The sequence below is a fragment of the Mustela erminea genome, chromosome 1 (assembly GCF_009829155.1).
Source record: "Mustela erminea isolate mMusErm1 chromosome 1, mMusErm1.Pri, whole genome shotgun sequence".
Taxonomy (NCBI): domain Eukaryota; kingdom Metazoa; phylum Chordata; class Mammalia; order Carnivora; family Mustelidae; genus Mustela; species Mustela erminea.
In genome coordinates, this window is record NC_045614.1 from 174,660,354 (window position 1) to 174,676,558 (window position 16,205).

Below are 16,205 nucleotides of genomic sequence, written 5' to 3' on the forward strand. Positions count from 1 at the left end.
TACAGATATAAATATTAAATAATCACATGTGGCTCGTGCTGTGGTAATGGACAATACAGATTTAGGAATTAGAGGATACTGGAAAAGAATGTACCCGTCACTGTGTGAAGTGAGACAATAAGGCAGGCATAAATGGGCTGCCCAGAAGCATTGATTTTCCTTCAGTAAACACCATAAACTAGGTCAGGAATAGAAATTCATCTCTAGTCACTGGAAGACCACAAGCAAGATTCGGCACCTCCTCTGCTACCTATAAAATCAAAATTGGAAGCATCCCAAGAGCTTATAGAAGAAATATCCTTATAGGAGTCCAGAACAGCAGGTTAGAAATGTAAAAATGTAGCCAACATCAGACTTAAATTACCCACTAGAACTGGTAACTGAAGGTGGACAACCAAAATTCACACATAAGCTCCTGACTTTATTGTTGGACTTTCCCCAACATCCTCACCCTTAAATTTACTAACTAATTAGATAGACAGATAGATAGATAGATAGATAGATAGATAGATAGATAGATAAATACATGCATTTCGGCTCACCGCTTTACACACTTGGTTGAGTTATTAATTAGTAAGGAAGGGCAGACAGGCAAGAAGCCCGATCAGGGCTCACAATCAACCATTAGCAACATTCTCCCAGGTAAAAAGTTCACTGTGGTGGACTGACAGATGCCTGTATTAACGTGGATTGACAGATGCCTGTACTTAAAAAGACTCACATAATGTACTGTTTTAAACCCAAGAGGGAAAAAACTAAAAGCTTACTATGAGAATGTAACTTAAATGCTAAATGTTATTCTGAGAAAAAAAGGACCTGTGTATATTTTTCTTCTTCCTTTTGCAAAATGCCCATAAAGACATTTTTTAAAAGACTGCCATTATCACTCCCCAATTCACTCCCCAATTTAAAGACAATCTGGCAATTCTGTGTCTACAAATTTTAGCATACAATGTAAAAGTTGATGCTGGGGATCACAGAAGATAGGTTTTAAAATGATGACGTGAGGAGACTGGGAACGAAATTATAGAAAATAACTGAGACAGTATTTTTTTATGAGTTTATAGAAATCAGTAAAAATACCTCACTCCTTCATTAACAACAATGGGGTCATCATGTGGCTCAATCCATCAGACTTTTCATCTGAGAACATCCATTATTTCCAAGCTTAAAGTCATCTACCCTTTAGAGGTTTAATACATATTTAACTTGATCTTTCTCTGATTAAATTGTTTAAATTTAAGTAGTTTTAATTTATAAAATATACTTAAATTTATAAATGCCCTTGATTTAAAAATGTACGTAAAGGTTAGGAAGGTCAACGTAAGTGCTAATGTGGACAGGACAATGGAGGGGAACTGGCAGGTCATCAGTCAGAAATAAAGAACCCTCAAGACCTATCTTAAAAATCACATTTGTTTCTGATACATTTTCCAGACATGAAAGTAGAAATATAAACTATTAACAGTCTTCAAAACTGCAGACTACAGAATAATCTGAACTTTGCAATGACAATAGGAAACACCAGAACTTAACTACAATCTGAGCTCTACAAATGTCGTGGCCTCTGTCCATGTTAACTTAAAAGACAGCCCACCATTTGGGGCCAAAAGCTCTTCTTAGGTGTCAGCAGTAACAGGACATTCCTGCTGGGTCAAGTCTAAGCTAGGCAAAGATCAGACACCTTTTCTAAAAAGAGGACATAGCTAAGAAAGAAAAGGAATACTTGAACAAATTGTATGAAAAAACTTTTAATGAGAAAAAAAAAAAAACCCTACATATCCCTCATCATCCCATCAAGTAAAATACATTTTAAATGACAATGCCAGTAATAACTAAGATATATAGCACCTTCCTGAGTGCCAGGCATTATATATAAAAATATCCACCCATAACCCCTCCCATCCAAGCACCAACCAGGCCCAACCTTGCTTAGCTTCCGGCATCCGTGACCCCTTACCCATAATCCTGAAACCAAAGAAGCTCTAAAACCAATTTCCACCCCCCTAATTCAATTGGCAACAAAACCTGACCTGAATAAGTGGAAGGCTACTTCTAATATTTCTCCAATGTGTATAGCTATAAATATATTTGCTATAGTAATAGGAATGAGTTTAATTATGTGGTGCTATTTCAAACCCTTTGGGACCCTTTGGGACCCTTTGGGAATATTTCCTTAAAGGCTATGTGTGAATCATACCACTATTTAAAAGTAGAAAAATCCCAAATCTCCAAATACATTGAGATTAGGGGACTGTGAATTTGTTCACTTTTTAACCCATAAAAGTTCTCACTGATGTGGGTGGTATTTTTGTCCTCACTTTACAGATGAAGAGTCAAGGCCCAGGTGACACAGAGCAGTGGAAGAGCTGGCATTCGAATCCAGAGAACAGGACCTCAGAGGCCATGTTCTTCACTCCTACATTATGGCTTAACAGATTCTAAAACCAGTGATTATAACATAGAATAGTATTTCTGATTGGCTTCTGTTGTCTGGAGCACTTGACTCCAACTTGCTTGACTGGGGAATACATATGTCCCCTATTCTTACCTCCCTCTGTGGCTTAAAAAGTGTGTCAACCACCTGAACTGGAAGTTCTGAGATCCTGGTACAAGTACTCTGCTACAAGGACCACATTTACATCTACATACTTTTTTTTTTTTTTTTAAGATTTTATTTATTTATTTGAGAGAGAGACAGTGAGAGAGAGCGTGAGTGAGGAGAAGGTCAGAGGGAGAAGCAGACTCCCCATGGAGCTGGGAGCCTGATGCGGGACTCGATTCTGGGACTCCGGGATCATGACCTGAGCTGAAGGCAGCTGTCCAACCAACTGAGCCACCCAGGCATCCCTACATCTACATACTTTTAATATAATTGGATAAATCTAATTTTTTACTTGAAACAGCTCTTTACTTTGGCAACTGTATAGTTCTTTTGAGTTTCAAATCACCACTTATCTGGAAAAGGTGTTTATTGTACCCTCAGGATTACATTACTTGGTTAGACTCTAAGTATAATATACACTCTTCAAAATATTCAGCCATCAGCCACTGAAAACAGCCATATCTGTATAGCCTGACAACATCACTTCATCTCAACCCTTTGCCAAAAGAACCATGGCTAAAACACTAAGTACAACTTAAGTGAATTAAAGAAAAATAACCATAATGCATACCTCTAATACCACTCTGTTCCAGAGCAGTACTAAACAGTGTGCTGGCAAAAAGTTATGTGAAATGATATAAATTTAACAGAAGGCTCATAAAGCTCTCATAAGACTGTAATCTGGAATCTTTTAAGTCTGGCCTATTAAAAACAAAAACATATAAATCCCTTCAGCCTCACGAGTTCATGGTAGTCTTGATGTTGCATGACACATATTAGTTATTGTCTGTGAGCTGTTCTAGTACTGAGTGCTTACCATGAGCTAAAGGCTGCACATGTATTAGCTTGTTTAAACCTCACATTTTATTAGATAACAAAGTTGAGACGTAGGGTAGTCAGAAACATGCCTAGGTCCACTCAGCTGATAAGTATGGGTCTATCAGGCTCTTAGACTAGACTCTTCAGTGAACTATAATCCTCCTCAGAGAACTGCTTTCATTTGGCTTAGATAATAGGTTTCATTATAGATCTACCTTTCCTAATTGGTTTCCCTTTAAAAATAAATTATGCTGCATTTGAAAAAGAATGTATAGATGACCATGTAACCAACACCCAAAAATAATAAATTTTTTATATTTGTACTGAATTTTATAAATACATAAAACATAACAGGTGTGGCTAAATTTGAACCTCTCTTCCTCTGTAAAGGTAACCACTATGCTGAAGATGTGAATCCTTCTAGCTCGTATTTTTATACTTCACTAATGGTCATGCATCCTTTGTTTTTAAATACCACTGAAATGTATCTTACGATAACACCCGTTAGTAATACCTGGATCTCACGTTTCATCCACCAGTGCTGCAACAAACATTCTTGTTCCCGCACCCTGCTCCATGTAACCGACCCTCCTTCCGAAAGCTGTGCATGAATAATTCCATTTCTTTCCCACCCCACCAAACCCAGGTGTTGTCAGACATTCACATGTTCATATCTCAAGTAAGGTAATGTTACCTAATTATTGTTTTATTTTTCATTTACTTGATTACTAGTGAGGTTTAACATTTTTTGCATATCCTTAGCCATTTTCCTCTCTTCTACAAACTGCCTTTTTGTGTCCTCTTGCCAAGTTTTGAAATAGGCTTTCCTTTTTTCTCAACTGATTTGAAAGAGTTCTTTTTATATTCTGTACACTAAACCTTTACAGGTTTTATAAGGGCTGCAAATATATTCTCCCAGTCTGAGGCTTGCTGTGATAGGCTAAAAAATTAATATTCCCCCACTTCTACACCTCTCCCCCCCCCCCCACTCCACCCCCCAAATATTCACATCCTCATCCCTGGAACCTGTAAATATGCTTCCTGATGTGCTAAAGGGGACTTTGCAGATGTGATTAAAAATTAAAAATCCTGAGGTGGGGATATTAGTCTGGATTATCCAAAGAGGCCTAAAATACAATCACAAGGGTCCTTATAAGAGAAAGGCAGGAGGGTCAGAGGACAGAGAGAAGTAGGGGTGATACACTCTGAAGACAGATAATGGCCATGAGCCAAGGAATGCTGAGGACCTTGAGAAGCTGGAAAATTCATAAGGAAACAGATACTCCCCTTAGCATTTTCTGGAAGGAATGCAGTCCTGCCGGCATCTTCATTTTACCACACTAAGACCATTGAGATCTCTAGAACTGTGAGACAGTTTGTTGCTGTAAGCCACTAAGTTTGTGGTAATTGGTTACAGCAGCAATAGGAGATGAATATACTTGCCTTTTACCTTTCTTCTACCGACCTGCACATTTTTTTTTTCCAAATCCATTGTACTCCATTATCATTAGGTGAGTTTCCATATTTTCCTCTAAGTTTTAAAGCTTGTTTTTCACATTTAGATGGCCATAATCCATCTGGAACTTATTTTTGAGTTTCGAGTAAACCAAAATTCTAACTCTTGGGGTTTTTTTTTCCATGTAAAGAGCCAACTGTCCCAACACTATTTATTTAATAGCTCATAATATCCTCATTGTAATGCTATTTCGGTCAGCTTCCAATTCCATTATTCATGAAGGTCAGTTTCTATGCTCTCTGCTTCCACTCTTTCATTGTCTCTCCTTCCATGTCTACCCACCATCTTAATTATTATTGTTGTAGCTGCAATATATACTTGGGAAGACAAATGATCTTGCCTGTTGTTCTTAAGAATTATCTTGGCTATTTTGGATCCCTGTCTTCTCCAAACCTAGGATAAGTTTCTCACGTGTTCCCGTCCCACCCTAAAAAGACACACCCCTAGAAAGACAGAAGATTCTATAAGCATTTTGCCTGGAAGTGTATTAATTTGGACAGGACCACAGCTTCACAATATTGAGTTTTCTCCATCTATAAAAGGTTACATCACTTCATCTTTTACACCCTTCAATAAAGTCTTCTAAATACCTTTCTGCATAAAGGACGTATTAGCACTTTGTTAGATTCTTAAGTACCTGGTAGTTTAATTGGCATTTTCTTTATATCCAGAAACTTCCTAAAAATTCTTATTAACTCTAAGAATTTGTCTGTACATACTCTTGACAATTTTGTTTCTTCTTAATGTTTTTGTTTGGTTTGGTTTTAATCTTATTCAAGTGGCTGTGGCTCCAGAATACTATTGAATAGAAATGGTGATTATGGAGACCTTGTTGTTCTGCCTGAATTTGAAGGGAAATGCTTCAACTGTCTCACTAGGAACTGTGAGGTTTACTCTGCAGGGTTTTGCTAGCCTTCCTTTTTAAAATGTACAAAAGAGTTAATACTATTAACTCAATATGGATTCAGCTGAAAAATTTAATAGTAACCAAATTCTTCTACACTTTATGAGCTCATTGCTTCCTTTCATTCTGGGGTTGGACTGACAGTCTTCTACTATTTCTAGCTGGGGCCCTGATTCAGCACCCTTGCAAGGCCTTGCCAATTCTTATTCTACCTCTAATATTATGTATGTCATCACAGTTATAATTTCATTTGAAGTTTTTCTACAGCCTCTTGTTACAATGTTTCTTTTGCTTTGGCTGCTGCTAGCAGCCAGGACTGGATTATTACTTCAAAAGAGGCCATGTCCATGCCAGGCTACCACGGAGACACTACAGAAGCAGTGGGTTGAAGGCCACTCGCACGGAAACACAGTAAAGGCAGGTTACCCCACACACTACGAGGCCAATGCCTCAAGCATTTACGTGGGCTCCCCATTCACCTCCAGCTCCTAACTAACTGTTTTGGGACTGTTCTATGGCATAACCTTACTGAAAGCTAATATACTACGTTATTCCCTCAGATCACAGGAGTCCTAACACTGGATACCTTGTTTTTTATATTAAATTAGAAATATATCCAGATACTTATTTGCAACAGAACTAAAGACAGACAAAGGTTTGAAAATACCTATTCTAACAGTTTCTTCACAGATGAGTTAATGGAGGTACAAATAAATTAAGTGATTTTTCCCAGTGTCATGGTAAGTGAGAAGCAGAACTATCAACTATGCTCCCAAGGTCCTGTCACTGTAAAATGACCGCAAATTATCCAGGGTCTCTAGAATGTAGCATAAGTCTGGGCAAACAAATCAGCCTGGAGCAAACAGTCATTTGCAAAACATACTAATCTTGTATGAAGATGGAATCTTTAAAACTTCTCAATATTACACTGTTATGACTTTTCAACAGTACTTTATAGTGTGTCTAGAAATGCCAGCTATAGGCAACACCTTCATAATTCTGCAGCTGTAACTAATTAACAGAATCATGAGGTTGGCTCATGTATATATGTAAAGGCAACTCAACTATACAGAAACATTTCCCAGAATGAATCCAGAAACCCACTGGACTGTGGCTTATGTTATAGTATTAACAAATCTGGAGAAAAAGGCCAGAGGAGAGGTGACTGAATCAGAGAAGCAGGATAGGTAGAGTATGTCTTGCATTTCCCAGGAAAAGACAACACAATTTGGAGCACGCACACAACTGAGACCCCTAGGAGTCTCTTTTGTGGGGAATGTTAGCTGAGTTAACTAATCTCAAGATAACGAACTTCACTTTACCTAAAACTTATGCTCAACAAATAACCTTCTGAGGACTAATTCAGTTTCCCCTGTTCCCTTAGAGAGGGAGAAAAATGCTCAGGACAGAATTCTCAAGCACTGCAGCCATGAGAATCCAACTACTACAGATCAGTGTACTGACCTGGTTCACGTGTCAGCCTCCTAGGTCTGATCAACTCAGGGCATCAGGGCCACCAGGGGTAGCATGGCTGACTTCACCAAGAAAACATTATCTCTGTTAAGGCTTCTTCATGCTCAATCTGGGTGTCTCTGCTGGGATGCCCACCCTCACAACACATTCCCTCCAGTTTAAAACCAAACCTATTGCCTAAATGTATCCTCAATAAAGACTTTTCCAAGATTTAAAACAGCCTATGTAAAGGCATTAAGAAGATAAATGTGTTGCCCTTACATAACCTGACTATATTCAGCTTTTTAAATCTCTTCTTAGAGTGAGACTTTAATCAGTTCTTGGAGTGAAAAGGTTCTGTCTATAGCTCCCCGGCCCTTCCCAAGAGACACCTTCACTTACACTGCTTGGGTTCCATGGAACCCAAACAGTGACATGCAACTCTGCAGTAAAACTTAAAAACATTTTTCTATTTTCATTCTTAATTCTTCACTTTTGACTTCATGAATGTAAAATTGTAATTCTTCAAAGAAAAATAACACTCATTCATTTTGACTGTTTCTAAAATGCGTTCACTAGAAATTTAGTTGGTTTAGCATGCTGATTCAGAAGTCCTACAAAATCCTTTCAAGATGGTACTTTCATATTGAGAGCTATCTATTTTGCTTTTAGTTAATACCAAGTAAGTATCTGTCTGCTGGTTTGACCACAAAAATTGCTAAGCAAATTCCTTTCCCAGTAAATATGGACTGCTTTCCATGCCTTTTTCAGCCTTATCAATACTTGGGAGAGACTGACCAGACCACATTCTTTTTTCTCCACTGGTTTTTGTCCAACAGACAGGAAGTATCAATAGCCACTTAGTCTTTCCCAGTTGGTGTCTAAAGGGCCATGGAGAGAGACCACAGACTGTTTCTATTCTTGTTTCTCACCCAAGACTATTCTTAGCCTGATACCAAGAATACTCTATCCAGGAATGTCTTGTGAAATAAGACTACACTGCTTAGGTTGGGATCAAAGATTCTGAGTATGATGATCATCTTTGGAGTCAGCTCTGGTTGAAAGGTCTCAGTCACTACTACTGTTACACAGGGCTTCAAATCACCTCTGTGTAAACCTCATTTCTTAGTAAATGCCCTCATGAAATGATCATAATCAGACATCTCGATAATCCCAGATCCTCATTACTTCCTCTGCACAGACCCTATAAACATGGAGTGTGAACTAATGCTGCAAAGTAGTGATCCTGTTTTGCTCCAATTAAAATTCTGAGTAAAGACGATAGAAGGGAGAAAATACCAACCCTAAAAATGTGGGTCTCCAAGGTGACACAGGTAACTCTGCACAAACCAGGCAGGAAATCCCTAGTTCCCCCAAACGAAGGTTTGAGGTCAGTACCAGTGGCTATATCAAGATCTATGCCTTAAAGTAACACTGTACACCGGACTAGCAAATTATCGTGTGACTTATCTACTAGAGTAATAAAATGAACAGGTTATTATTGTTACTAAGCAAGTGCTACAATTATGGCCAAAAATTTACCGCTAATTAATAGCTAACATTTAATAAGTGCTCACCACGTGCTAGGCATTTTATAACAGTCATCTCATTCAATATCCCAGTGGCCTTACAAAATACTATTATTTTTCATAGATGAAGCAAGTGAGAAACTTTATTAAATGTCATCCAAAATGGTTAAACTATCAAACTGGGATTTAAGCCCAGGTCTCTACACATTATTCTAGTTCCTGTGTTTTGAATTCTCACTTAAATATATAAATCAGTCTACATTTTGGTTGGATTTCATGAGTGAAACCCAACTTTACAGTCCATGAATAAATTATTCACATTTTTATATTTACCCATGTATCACTTCTTCCAATGTCACGTCATTCATGGTAATTAAACTGGATAAGAAAAAATCTTGTAATTATGCATTCAAGCAAAGTACTTACATAATCAATGGGCTTGAGTGATTTCACCCTTGATGTTGGACAGCCACAGGAAGTAAGGTCAGCATAGAGGCCTTCTTCTAACACACACTGATTATCAGAAATGTCCTCTTGGTAATACAGGAGCCAGCTTAAAAACAGGCAGTGAGACAGTCAGTCAAATTGCATCAGTTGGGAGGGCAGGCTCATCATCGTGCTGTGGGAACCGGGGGAGGAGTAGGACACAAACAAACAAAACTATTCTTTACTGACTGCTTACCTACCCTGTGCCATATGTGGGTTAGATATGTAACCTGTATTACTACATTGTGTCCTCAATTCTATGAAGTAGAAACACATCTTTATTTTTATAGGCAACAAAACCAAGGATTAGAAAGGGTAGATGATTTGCCCAAGGTCTTCTCAACTGCTAAATGGCAGAGCTGAAATTTGAAACAGGACATCTGCTTTAGGCTACCAATATTAGCTTCATTTAGTGTCCTCACGTACAAAACCCTGGGATCAGATTATAGTGATTATTAAGTACTTGAAAAGATAAGAAGTTCTTTTAGGGAAAAAAATCACTTCTATCCTCATTTAATAATGGGCTTGCTGTCAGTCTGGGGAATACAGAAACACTCTAAAAATCACACAGCAGTATATAAAATCTGTCACCTATACATCTGTTAATGGAATTTTTTTTTTAATAAAAGAATTAAGTCCATTAGAATCTTTGATAGTGGTTATCTTCAATATATCACTCATCAGAAGTTTGGTTAGGAAATACCTTTTTGAAAAGAAAGAGCCCGAGGGAGAAATAAAGGGGCTCTTCCTCCTTTCACGTCCAGTGTGTTTAAGTCCTAGCCTGACACTCTAAGACCACCAGAACTGTCTTTGTGCTAGGCCAGGTTCACTCTGGACCACCAAAGAGATGCTCTGTAACATTATAACTTACTGTCGTATCTCCTATGTAACTATGCATTTTATCAAATGTTTCTAATATGTCAGGCATGGAATATGCATCATTTTTGGCCCTTATAAAAATCCTTCGAGGGGCACCTGGGTGGCTCCATAGGTTAAGGCCTCTGCCTTCAGCTCAGGTCATGGTCCCAGAAGGTCCTGGGATCGAGCCCCGCATGGGCCTCTCCGCTCAGTGGGGAGCCTGCCTCCCTCTCTCTCTCTGCCTGCCTCTCTGCCTACTTGTGATCTCTGTCTGTCAAATAAATAAAATCTTTAAAAAAATCCTTTGAGGTAGGTACCATTATTATCCCTCCTTTACAGGATAAAACAACTAATTTTGGATAGTAATCCAATTTGTTTAAGGTTATGTATCTAGGAAGTGGTAGAACTGGGCTTCAATCTAGGTCTTCCAAGTACTTACACAACTGCCAGGGTTCCTATATTCTATTATTAAACTGCAATTTAATACACATAGATATATACATATAGATATATACATATATAGATATATACACATAGATATATACATATATAAAATGTATATTCTCTATATAAAGTGAATATATGGCTAATTTTTCCTAGATTTCAGTGTCAAGAAAAAACATTTTCCACCAGAAAACCTTTAATATTTCCCTTTATTAGAAAAGGCAAATATATCTTAAAATCAATTTCTTTTATCTTGGTGGAGAAGAAACTCAGAGCCAAATACTAGTAACAAAGTTATTTCAGATGCCCACTATACATTTCTCTCTCACTAAAGAGTTGCTGACAGTCTAACTTATAGTGTCCTATTTTATGTGTTTTAATGTTAACATTATAATATAATATTATAAATTTAATATTATTTAATAATTTTAATGTTATTATTAATATTAATATTGCAATAAATTGGAAGGGCCAAATAAATACCTTCATATCCTATAAATACCTTCATATCCTTTTAACATGCAGAGACAAGTTCAAACTAGGAAGAGCTATAGAAAATCTGGGAGAGAAAGACTGGTGGAATTAGGGTTAATCAAGAAGATCGACAGAGGGAATGGGGATGGGCTGACCCATAAGCATATACTTGGTTTAGTATTAAATGGGGGCCATAAGCTTACATACCTATAGGAGGCCAGGCAGGTAATGTACATGAAGAGTATACCAGGTTAAAAAACAAAACAAAATCAACTTGGAATATATCCTATAGCTCACTGGAATCACATATGCCATTTAGTTAACACTCACTAATTACTCCCAAAGGTGAGTGCTTCTCAGTTTTCAAATCTTCTGATTTTTTTTTTTTTAAAGACGTGAAAAAACCCTAACCCAAAATGTTGATATATTTTTTTAACAGTGTGTGTAGGCCAAACAAATAACATCTGCTGGCTAGGTTTCCCTGAAACTTAGAGCCATTCATAGTGAGCAGGGTTAGCAAAGTACAGCCTGTGGGCCATCTGTCCAACTGCCAGTTTCTGTACAGATCAGAAGCTAAGTCTGCTTTTCATGTGCTTAAATAATTTTAAAAAATTAAAAGAACAGCTTATGATATGTGAATATGCTATATGACTGAAATTTCAATGCCCATAGAGTTTTACTGAAACATAGCTGAGCCACTCATATCTGTGGTTGCGTCTGTGCTCGTAACAGCCATACTGCGTAGCTGGGACAGAGCCTGCAAGACTCACAAAGCCAAAAATACTACCTGACCCTGAAAGAAAAGGTCTACCCCTGACATAGAGGGTAAGCAGAAAATACCCCTGATATAGAGGGTAAGCAGAAAATACTCAGCGGAGTAAATGTGGGAAGGTGGGAAGAGGGGAAGAGAGGGAGACACTGGAAGGACGGAATGGGGAATGGGTGGGGCAGATAAGACTAACTGACAGTAAATCTGGAAAAGGACGCGTCTGAACTCGATCTGGCTGGTAGCAGAGGAGGACTGGGGAATGTAAAGCAGAATAATAAAAATAATAAGCTGGATTGTGGGACAAATAATTGGGCTATGACCAGTTTCTGGTAAAGGATGGAAGGAAGATAATACTGGAGTGAAGCTAACCAGGAGACTGGGATTCTGCAAGGAGAAGAAATGATTGAAGAGGAAAAGGAGAACTGACGAATCCAAGACATCTTGAAGAATGAACAGAAAATTCTGATGAGTTATTAGGTAGATACTTGAAACAGACCTACCACTGAACTGCCACTTCAAATGGTTAATATGGTAAACTGTATTTTATGTATATTTTTAATTAAAAAAATGAGGAAATATGTATTAGTCTTGGGAATCACATACAGTTCATTTACATCTGAAAAAGAGCTAATAAATGGCTATAGCTCAAAGAACACAAGATTTAATTTAAATTTATTAGAATTAATTTAATTTTTTAAAAAATGACTAAAGCAATCATGGGTCTGACATTTGGCATGTGATCATGTGATCATAGGAAACCCTAACTTTGAAATCAGGAGTCCTCATCTGTGAGATGAGATTGATACATACTCTAAACAATTTTTTAAATTTCAGTGTGATAGGTCTACTATGGACAAAACACTAGTTTTTATATAACATTCTATTATGCTATCCAATAGCATACAATATAAGTATTCAAAATATTTAGGAAATAATCTAAAATAACAGTAAGAAAATAAAATGTCCACAATGCTCCCAAAGTTAGCTAATCAGCATTTTTTCCCTCTGTATTACACAATGGCCCATAACACAAGACAGGCAAAATTACTATAGGCTAATTAGCAACTGACCAAAGACTAAAAGACTTTAATTCACTGTGAATCAAAAATAATTCTAAAGCAAGTAAAATATCTGTAAATTTAAAGGAAATTTAGTTATTAAACATTAGTAGAAAACACTCAAAACAAGCATACTTACCAGCCCCGAAGAACTTTAAAAGAACATGGCGTGAATGAAGTCAAATCAATTTCTTCTGTAAAATCTACGCATTCACCTTGGAACCCTGGTTTACTGAATGCTTTGAGCTATGAGAATAACACAACTAATTAACAGAAAAAAACTGCTTGACATTATCACAAAAGCAAATGAAAACCTTTTATTTCTTATGTTTGTAAAAAATTCAGCAAAATTGGGGCGCCTGGGTGGTTTAGTCAGTTAAGCATCCAACTCTTGATCTCAGCTTAGGTCATGATCTCGGGCTCATGAGACTGAGCCCCCCATCAGGCTCCACGCTCATGGGGAGTCTGCCTGAGCATTTCTCTCCCTTTCCCTCTGCCACTCCTCCTGCTATGCTCTAAAATAAATAAATCTTTTGTAAGTGCCTCATTAGCGCAGTAGGTAGTGCATCAGTCTCATAAAATAAATCTTTTAAAAATTAAAATTCAGCAAAATATGAGTGTTTTATCTATTACCAATGGATCCTTGTTAAGGATAATATTCTCTTTAAACTCCCATTTTTGTTTCCTTACCAATTTCTGGAAATGCCACAGTTACCATTTTCATCCATCTTTTCCACCAGATTCTGGGCACAGAGGCCCAGAAAACAATTCTACCTGTAAGATTAAATCAGAATCCCTTCTCCACTAACATGTGGTCCCTGCCCATTGTATCAATTATCCCTTGTGCTGAGACTACATGCTTAAGATAAGAAGCAATTTAGTTCTAAATATGAAGGTAGTTTCAGTTAGTATGAGGAGTGGTTGGTAAGCCTCTTCTCTTCCCAAGTCTCACAGATCCAGTTAATAAAAGGTTGTGGGGCAGAGTATGAGTGAATGCAGGCAAGTGGGCCTGAGAGAACAAAGGGGCAGATGGCAGAGAAGATAATGACAACGAGATGAGCAGAAGATTTATGGTGAAAAAAGAAAGACATCCATGCATTTCAGCCAACGGGCTCCACTTTACTGTTAAGACTATCTTAAATATAAAGCTTACAACCATATACAAGCACGTTTCTACTTTCGTCCCTTTTGTTGAAAAATCCATGTAATCTCAACTATGATTCCCTTCAGACCAGATACACAATGATCTGCAACTCTAGTGGCCTTGGATCTACATAATAGGGAAGAAAGAATTAATGAGCCCTATAAATATTTCAAAATACACTGGCGCTCTGAAATAAAACGACCCACAGGTTCATCTTGCACAGGCCTGCATTGTAGCTAATAATCCATCATACTGAGGGCTGGACACCACTGTCCTTTCTCCCGCTCGAGCTGTATCAAGAACAAAGCAGCTTTGAGCCACTGATGTTTGCCTCCTTCATCTTCCCAAGAGTCCTCTTAGAGGCTGATAGTCTCTAAGTTCTGAGGAACCGATTCTTGACTATCTCCTTCTGCTCTGACATCAGAGACCACCAAAAATCAGGAAAGGGGAGAATCAGCTCCCCTGGACCAACCATAAGGCATGGTACAACCTGATTTGCTACTGTGAAACCAGACTGCATTTGAAGCATTCAAACACCAAGAGATTCCCTGCCTTATGGAGGTATAACCAGCAAGTTTCCATCATGGTCCTTCTGGTGGATACAGAGGCTAGCAACAACCAGGAAGTCCAAAATGAGACAGACTTCTGAAATAATTCCTTGTAGAAAAACAACTCCGTGTATCAGGGAAACTGCCCCTCATTTCCTTGACAAACACATATTTTGGTTAGTCATTTTACAAACTATGTGTTTTAACTTAAAGACTTACAAAACAAAAGACTGAGAAGTAAATCACAATTTTACTTCCAAAAAATGCAATTTCTTCTACATGCCAATATCTTAATTCATAATTAAGAGTTGGAAAAGCCACATGAGAACAGAGGTCACAGATGTTTTGTTTACTCTGCAACTACCCAGTTTGTTCATTGTTTTTATGTTGCTGAGCATAAGGTTTATACTTCACAATTTCACCATAAATCCAGACAACTGACCATGCAAGTTAAGCATATTTTGGATGGCGTATATATAGTAGCCAACTCTAGTGTTTAGTCTGTCTTTAGTCCCAGGAGCACTAATTAAATTATACACAGACACACAAACACATACACATTTGCCATAAAATACTTTTTGGATTTGATGGGTTAATTCTTTGCCCAAACCGAAAAACCAGGCTTAATGCTGATCTGAGCTTTTTTAAAATTTTTACTCCCCAAATGATACACAGTGCCATAGGATTCACCCAAAATTTGATCAACCCCAGAGAAGTAATGCCTCATTTTGATTACCCTACAAATGTCTTGGAATAGAATTCTCATAATAATGTTCTGAGAATGGTCCATACAGAAACCAATTCTGAAAAAAAAATTAAAAAAAAAAACAAGTCTGTGCTTATTAATTATAATAATTGTGATTGCTACTCCTAGTGAAATTAATTGACAGTGCCTTGGTAAAATTAAGACCTGGGAAAAGCTAGGTGGAGAAGTCATATTCTGGTTTCCTTTTCAATATCTACCAGTCTCCCAAACAGAATTGTACAGATAAACACAAACACACACACACACACACACACACACGGTACCTCAGTTTTGCAGTGCCAATTGCCTTTTCATATATATTACTTCTTGGAACCAGTTCAGATAGAAACTACCACCATTTTATGAGGAACTTTTTGCACAGAGGCTTATTACATACTTTTCATTTATGATCTACATGAATATAAATGTAATAGCTCTTTAATCTTACAAACTGAGAACTCAGAATTTTAATTACTGACCAAACACATAAGTTGTGCTTAATTTCACAATATCAGAATAATTTCTTCAAAGTAACTTTATTTTTTCCAATGCTATGATAATTTCTATGAGAAACTTTCTACTGCATATTTGACTTTCTGCAGCCCTTGGACTTTCCTCACGCAAACATGTTAATTGTTAAACAAGGAACAGTCTTGTTTCTATCAGTTTCTATTCTTCTATTACATCATAGTGTCTCAGGTGGTAGTGTTATGTACTCCTCACATCAAATACTTACTACATAGTAATTTTACTTCCCTGATTACTCATAGAGGGCTTTTTTTACTTAGAAAAGTAGCTATTCCTATTTCTGGTCTTTGAATTCTATAAAAATGGTCTGACTGCAACACCACAAA

The 16,205-nt window shown here is 37.4% G+C and overlaps 1 protein-coding gene across 2 annotated transcripts in view; it reads right to left on the bottom strand.

The window, feature by feature from the left end:
• CRYBG3 (crystallin beta-gamma domain containing 3) overlaps window positions 1-16,205 on the bottom strand; it is a 111,550-nt gene that overhangs the window by 15,730 nt on the left and 79,615 nt on the right. For both annotated transcript variants that reach the window (XM_032351514.1, XM_032351524.1), the window contains 2 exons: window positions 13,054-13,160; window positions 9,252-9,378 (listed from right to left, as the gene is read on the bottom strand). In XM_032351514.1, the coding sequence (XP_032207405.1) occupies window positions 9,252-9,378; window positions 13,054-13,160 (234 nt within the window). The remainder of the gene's footprint in view (window positions 1-9,251; window positions 9,379-13,053; window positions 13,161-16,205) is intronic.